This window comes from Acanthisitta chloris, unplaced genomic scaffold (assembly GCF_000695815.1).
Source record: "Acanthisitta chloris isolate BGI_N310 unplaced genomic scaffold, ASM69581v1 scaffold3427, whole genome shotgun sequence".
Taxonomy (NCBI): Eukaryota; Metazoa; Chordata; class Aves; order Passeriformes; family Acanthisittidae; genus Acanthisitta; species Acanthisitta chloris.
Genome location: NW_008684131.1, coordinates 156,163 through 164,330, shown reverse-complemented (window position 1 = coordinate 164,330; position 8,168 = coordinate 156,163). Strand labels below are relative to the sequence as shown.

Below are 8,168 nucleotides of genomic sequence, written 5' to 3'. Positions count from 1 at the left end.
AGCAGGGCACAGCTGTACAGGCACACCCCTGTGCACTCTGTACACGTGGGGATACCAACTGCCCCAGGAAAACCATTTGGTTTAGCTGTTCGTTTTGAAACCACTAAGGACACTCTGTGTTATACACATATATATCACTTCATGCCTTGCAAGTGACTTGTCAGGCCATGGTACAGCAGTACTGCAGGATTTCCTAGAATAGCAGAGCTCTGATGCTTTGACAGGTAGAAGGGCTGTATCTCTCTAAATTTTGGTATGTCTCACAGAATGCAATGCACCCTTTTAATCATCCTGCCAATGAAAACACTTGGAAGATAATGTGGTTCCACAGCTGATCTGTGTGCCACTTCTCTGGACTGCACAGGCCCCTCAGTGCCCAGGGACCACACTCTGCAAGCTACTATTCTAGAGAATTCCAGAATTATAAAGTTTCCTTAGCATTCAGTGTTCAAGTAACTTAACCATGGGGTCCCATGGTGATGGCATCATCATTCTCTCACAAAAAGCACACAGAATTTAAGGACTGAGCCATCCTCTCTTGAATGAATGCTCGATAACACTAATATAAGGAAACTTTATCTTAGTATCAGTTTTTTAAAAGCAATGACATTCCTGTTTATATATGTGTATGTGTCTGTTTTGTATTGAACACAATAAATAAAATAGAATGGGATGAAACAGCTTTGCTTTGACATTCATGAAGAGATTGTACAAAATCATGCTTGTCTGACCTGGAAATCTAATTTATCTATCTGCCCTTAACACTTATTCTGATCCATCACCTTTGCAATCTTTAGTATTATCTGAGAAAAGAAAGTTATCACATTTAATCTGGCATATCCCAAAGAACTCCTGATAGCTATATCTCATATAATAAAAAGGGAACCATGACACTGCTTCAGAGAGAGCAAAATATTTATTCAATTTCTTCCTGAGATTGTATATTAAATAAGAAACTCCTAGGATTCTTAACCTCCCTGTTATTTATCCTTATAATAGGCTTTCACATTGCTAAATAATCCCCTGGCTTTAAGATTTCCTTTTGTTCTTGCTTTGCCTTCTCCCTGCAGAAGAAAATGTGTCCATACAATACCACTGAACACCAAAGACAATGAGACATATCAAACTGGGTTGGAAAATCACTAACAATACATAGCATACAGAACTTGCACAGGAAAAATTGTGATATGAAGGTAGCACCTATAAACGACTTATTGGAAATACTGATCTCCTATCCTAAATATCTGATGTATCAAACTTCCATAAATTACAATCTCTTTGGTAGGGTTTTTTTGTTGGGTTTGGTTGTTTGGGGGTTTTTTTAACATTCTGTTTGAGCAAAAGGGCCATTTTCACACACAGGCACAAATCACAAATTTTCACTTCATTTTGTAACAGAATTTAACTACATGCTAACAATAAAATCCACAACCTCCTTAATATGAAAGAAGATTACCTTTGTTCTGGCTGTTCTCCATATTCCCATCCTGCATTTTGCCTATATGATGAAAAATTTCAACAGACAACAGACAGTAAACAATCTTCACCCAAGACAGAACATGAAAATGGGAATTCAAATAAAAAGGGCAGACAAAAGCCATGAGCATGTTCCAGGGACTTAGTCACAATCCCTTGTTTTCATCTGGTCACTTAGAAGCATGGCCAACTTAGCTGGACACATCCAAGGAACTGCAGTCAAATTCAGTGTTGTAACATGTGAAATACTACATATCAGCACATATTTTTGAGCAAACTGTCTGAATTAAGAGGGTGAAACTAATAAAAACAATCTACTTAAAAGTAGAAATGGAATAATATTCCTGAACTGAAACTTCAGAGAGCTGGAACTTAAAAAATTGGCAGGTATAATTGTGGCACACACCAGTATAGAGCCTGACTTTCTTAATGGATTCCAGAATGAAATTCTTTATTTTAGTAAACTGAGAAAAAATAGGAATAGTAGTTTCAAGAAATAAAAAGAAATTAAAATGTACATCAGGTATGATGTTAAAATTACATCTTCCTCCCTTGGTTGTATTATTTAGCAAATTACTTCTGTAATACAAGTGCCAGGGGTTCACCCTATATTCAGATTTATCTCAGAGACAGATTTACCAAGTGTCTTTACTTTCCAATTTAATAGCTTAGCTCCACACAGTTTCACCATACCAAAGTCCGTATTAGCTTGTGGGAGTTTCAATTGAAAATATGTCATTTGAAATTGTGTATGAAATAACAATGGCAAAATACAAATCAGAACATACAAAACTCTGGTATCCAGAATAACAACTAAACATTGTCAAATGTATTCAAAAATTCTTGGTGAAATTCTCTTATGAAACCTTCACAGTGATATATGAATTTATAGAATAGACTACTTGAGTTTCACAGATATTACATTCAGAATGGATGACATTCTCTTTTTGTGGTAATGTATAATGCACAATCAAATACAATGCTAAGGAAAATTGAGTTAAAACACCTTTACAGGATTGTTGACACATTCTAGTAAGAAATGTATCACTAGAATTTACACAAAAATGTGACAGCAGGTACATCTTGCTCCTCTGACTTCCTGCAATGATGCAGCTGGCACTGATATGCACAATAAAGCTGCTGAAACTCTGTTTCAATATATGTATTCTTTTTTCACTCTACGTTGTGAAGAAACAGTAGGAGAATTGTAATGTCAAATGCATTTCTTGCATGTTTGTCCTTTGACTAACTGGGAGACCACTAAAAACTTCCCGCTCAAAAAAGAGCAGAAGAGGCCAAATCAATCATAAATTTGTCACATACAGGCCACAGTGCCACACTGAGGAACTCAAACACCCAGAACAAGAGCCACAGAAAGGACATCTCATGATCTATAATCATCTTGGTGTTCAGATGGATTACTGAAGTAAAGCTCTTAGCATCAACTGCTTGTCTGTATTTCTAATTCTATTCTCACCTTGGCTATAATATGACTTTTAAAAAGTCAATGTCTATCTTCCAAGGCCTTACACTTCGCCATGAGACATGAATCTATGAAACTGAACTAAACCAAGTTAATTTTCCTTGTGAAATTTCCTTTCAAGTCCTTGCATACAGTGCACAGTTGGACTTAGTACCTGCCTAATGGCTATTTTTCTTAGAAGGGGTTTTAATAAAGTTATTGGAAGACATAAAACATCTCTGGAGATTTCTGGCTAGAGCATAAAGCTTTCCCTAAGAACTGGAAAACATTAATTTAGAGCAGACAGTCTGCTCCATGTCCTGCTCTATAGCTCCTTTTGCAGAGCACAGTTCAAAACCTTGAAACAGTAGAACTGAAGATACTTCAAACATAACCAAAAGAAACCCAACCCCAAATCCCCACATGACTTTCATAACTGGAAAACACAAAATACATCGGTTTTGCTATGTAAATAAAGTATTTAACTTTATGATATGTATTTGCTATTTAATAGCAAATTATTTATTTATATATCATATAAATGATAGATCATATATAGCAAAATATATCATAATTAGCATAATGAGTTACACTCACAATTCACGTACCCTGGCTACCTAGAAATACCAGTACACAAAATAAGCAATCATTGGAAATAATGTAAACTTAGATATTTAAAAAACACATTCTTAATATTCTTAACCCACTGCATTTAGGTCATTGGGGGTGGGGGGAGGAGGGAAGTCATCACAGCTAGTTATAGTCCAGTCATTTAGACAGAATAATAAAGAATAGGTAATTTAGGTAATTATGACAAAGAATGCAGTAAAGGATTGATTTCCTCCTGTTCCAAATAATTTTAAGGCTGCATTTTGCTATTAATTATGAACAAACAGAGAAGTTCAGACAGAAATAAACATGGTAGAATCACTACTGCTGAGAGATCCTTTCTCCTTTCAGGTAGTGCCAGGACCAGAAATACTACCTCGTCATTCTGACCTTTGTGCATCGTTTAGAATCATTAAAAGGCTGACTATTTATTAATATTTTGTGGGATACAATTCTTCAAAAATATATTTTTACATAATTCTGTAAAAATTTTCTTCTTTTTGGAATAACAAGTAAAATGGACAGTGTTTGGGCTAGACAGTTTATTCTTATCACTTTTCTACACGAGACTGAAAAATCAGAAGTTTTAGAATAGGGTTTAGAGCCTCCTTAGTGGGACTTGGATTCTGCTTTGAGGGGTTTGAATTTGAATAGAAAACATTTTGCATGTAGCCTTTGCCTTGCTACAATTTCTGTCCTTTGGAAAGTACTCATGCCTCAGTTCTGACTCCAAAAGACATGAACCTCTCCAAAAAACTTCCAGAGAAAACACTGCCCTGCCTTGCCTCAGCCAATGGGACAGAACAACAAAGGCCTATCACTGGCACTCAAAATTATTTGTGCACTGGAAGAATGGCTTGGAATCAGCTGAAGAAAATAATGGAGTTCTATTCTCATGTGCTGCGATAGAGCAAAGAAATATAAAATACCCTACTGATTTTCCAAAATGGCTCATCCTGCAACAAAAGGAGTTACAGCCCTCATGGTGCCAAGTCACTTATACTCTGCAGCAAGTAAAACCAGGAGCTTCCTGTAAATCCAGATATGGGGAAAAGCAATGTCAAACGTGCCTGAAGTGAATCATTGGGAATTCCTCCATGCAATGTGACAGCAGAGCCAATGCATTAGTAAAACAGGTTAATGACAAAAGATAAATCTGATTCCACTGCATCAAATAGGAAGTTTTAGCTATTTCTTCTGTGCACTCACTAAATAACTTCCCTTACAATTCAGAAAATATTTTAAAGTGCATTAAAACTGCAAACTGCTTTGCAGGAACTGAACAGCAGTGTACATGCACCAGGATTAGCAAGAGATATGAAGTATTTCAGCTGAGACATCTCCCTGAGTCTAGTATGGTATTTCTATACCATTTCTATATATTCTGAATACATTTTTAAGTAGCAAATTCTCTGAGTTACAAATGCTAAAAAAAACCCCAACAACCCAACGTGGAAATCCTGATTTCGGAAGGTGGCAGTGCTCTACTGGAAGGAATCAAATTTGGGACAGTTTGCTCTACTGGAAGGAAATAAAATTTGGGGGTAAACAAGCTGTAAACAGTGATTGCTGCTTCCCAGATTTTAATTTTTAAAAATTACTTTTACTAAATGTAATATTTTACAATTACTACTAACTACTAGTTGAATTACTACCTTTCTGCAAAATTTTTTGCACTGCTTATAACCTTAACTTGCAACCATTTAAAAACTGAACATACTGTGCATAGTTTTAACAAAGAGACCAACCACAATTATGTATTTTTATCTCAACTGCTAAAACCCAACAGAATTGATAACAGTTCCTTCGATACAGCAGGTAACACACAAACTATGAATTTTATAGGATTTATAGGATTATAGGATCACTGAAAACAAAATACTTCTTTTGTGCCAACTGTATACTGAAACTAAGAATAAAATATTTTATCTGCAATGGTAATGGGTTGATTGCCAAGTAAGGAGCAACAAATGCTCCTTAGTTAGGCACTTATTCAAGTATATGATTTTATTTCTCTTATTTTAAGGTATTTTCTACACAAAGGAAATAGAATTGGGGTAAAGATGCTTGTTTCCAGTCACATCTCAGAAAGGATTCTCAGACATTATTAAAACATTGCACTTGGTCTCCTTGCTTTATAACTGACCCTTTCCTTCCTTTCTCCCCTCAAAACATATCTACATTTTAAGTATTCTCTAACTCATCATCACTGCTAGCTAGAAGAATGTATGGTATTAACAGAAATCAAGCACTGGCCATTTCCCAGATAATTTCAAAGCACTCAGACCTGACTCTACTTGCCAAGGCTCAGTTCTCCTCTGAACACAATGTCAGACCAGCTGAATTATGAATTGTATCTCCTGTCCACGTTGATCAAATTGTTGTGCAGAATTAATTGAACTGCCTCATCTCGGATGAGTTAGAAGCAAAACCACACTCAGCTGCACAAAATAATTGACTTCTACACTTTGTGCACTGAACAGCACTGAATGTGTATCTCTCAACTCCAACAGACAGTTACTATTGTTTCTGATGGGAGAGAAGATGATGGAAAATCACGTACTTCAGACACTGATTTAATATCCCTTGAAACTCCATTTCCATATGAAGCTGAGCCATCAAGATCAAACACAACAGGTATTTAGCAGACAGCTCCAGCCTGCTGACAGCCAGCCTGGGCTGGAACAGCACAGGGCTCGTCCTGCAGCTGCTGAGCACTGGTTCTTCTCCAGCAAAGCACTTCAGAGGTGCTTAACTCAGTGCTCTGCAGCTTGCAGGACTGAGCACAAATGCAATGCTGCAGGCTCCAGTGGGACTGCAGGAGTGTGTCTGGGGAGACTTTGTTGTATGTGTATGATTGTTTTACATTCACCAAAGTAGAATTATCACAGAATCATCATAGAATCACAGCATGGTTAGGGTTGGAAGGGCCCTTAAAGACCATCTTGTTACAACCCTCTGCCACAGGCAGGGACACCTTCCACCAGCCCAGGCTGCTCCAAGCCCCATCCAACCTGGCCTGGAACTCTTCTGGTGATGTGGCATACAGCACTTCTCTGGGCAACCTGTGCCAGTGCCTCACCACCCTCACAGGGATGGAGAATTTCCTGGTTCTTGGTCTCTAAGGAATCTAGAACCAGGATGATGGAGGTTCCTGTCATGCAGTGAGATGTAAGGATTGTAAATCCTATTTTCCCAGAAGACTGTGCAGGAGTAAAGTTGAAAATCTGATTATATGTTTCTTTTAAATTATAATAAAATGACTTAAAAACAGGTTCAAAGATTTTCTATGTCATTGCTTTAAGTAAGATACTACAATAGTGAATCACAATCCTTGCTTAGCACTCGGTATTGCTGTCAGAAACTCTAGTTTCCCATGTGTAATGCAACAACTGCTGACCTGCATGGAAAAAAAATTCCATCACCAACACGATGAAAAGCAGAATTACTTCTGTCAGTATTATTGGCACTGCACAAGAGGGAAAGGTTTCTGTGGCAAATAAAGGCTTGTGTATCTGATTAGCAGAAAAATACAGCTGATGCCTAGACTAATATTGACCTGTTCAATTCAATTTAATACTAGAATTAGACCATTAGAAGAGATACTGAAATATCTGCATGCTAATGAGTGGGGTCAAGAATCTGTACTAAGAGACAGTCAAAATTGACTACAGGAGTATTTTGGTTTGTTTTTAGTAAATACAGGCAGGCTCACTGGAATATCTCTGAGGGCATAGCCAAATAGCCACAAAACTTCTCCATCTCCTCCAGAACAGATGCTTAAAGCAGCAAAAGTCATTCCTAACACAGTGTTAGTTGAAATTGAGCCAGATTCCTGATCCCAGCACTGCTTCTCAGAACTACATGGAGACTATAGGAATACTTATGAGAGTGCCACACCAGAGGAAAAGCAGATATAATCCATTTATCATGGTGTTCCTCTTCAGATCTATGCTAACACATGTGTAAAGAGCTTTACAATGAAACTTCATGTAAAGACAACTCAGGAGTTTTGAAACTAGACCTTACTTAACTGTTCCTTTGAATTACAGTTTTAATTAATGGCAAATAGATCATAATTCCTATTTCTTCCTTTCCCATGCTTAATTCTGTGTGAATAAAGTAAGTTACAGCATCTCTGTGGCATCTCTTATAAGCTACTAGAGAGTTTCTGGAGTAGGATCTCTCAGAGGGTAATCACACACACACACACACACACACAGACACACACACACACACACACACAACATCTGTGCAGTCCATGAAGGGAAGAGGGAATGTCACACAGTCAGGAGAGAAATCCATCAAATCACACAAGCCGGGGGTGGTGACGTACCATTGACTAAGCTGGCATTTGCATTATCAGTGGCATTTGCACCTGCTGCACCATCTGTAGCTGAAGGAGGGTGGGAGGAGGGATGGGAAGAATCTACTGAGCAATAATGGATAAAAAAAACAATAAATAATAATAATAATAACAACAACAACATAAACAAATGCACATGACGAAACAAAAAAAACAGCTATGGAATACTATGGCTTTGTTTTCTCCAAAATCAAGTTGGTTTAAATTAATTAACATAAATTTCAAAAGCAAAATGTCATTATAAAGGTGTCACAA

At 37.3% G+C, this 8,168-nt stretch overlaps 1 protein-coding gene across 6 annotated transcripts in view; it reads right to left on the bottom strand.

The window, feature by feature from the left end:
* The window catches only part of LOC103806491 (plasma membrane calcium-transporting ATPase 2), a 173,073-nt gene that overhangs the window by 74,464 nt on the left and 90,441 nt on the right, over window positions 1–8,168 (bottom strand). The window contains exons 7-8 of one of the 6 annotated variants that reach the window (XM_009079186.1): window positions 7,884–7,979; window positions 1,457–1,498 (exon numbers count right to left, since the gene is read on the bottom strand). The exons of 1 other annotated variant lie outside the window; for it this stretch is intronic. In XM_009079186.1, coding sequence (XP_009077434.1) covers window positions 1,457–1,498; window positions 7,884–7,979 — 138 coding nt within the window. Of the gene's footprint in view, window positions 1–1,456; window positions 1,499–5,689; window positions 5,708–6,599; window positions 6,625–7,883; window positions 7,980–8,168 lie in introns of all 6 variants that reach the window. 4 more of the 6 variants (XM_009079187.1, XM_009079190.1, XM_009079188.1 and 1 more) reach the window with 4 other exon arrangements.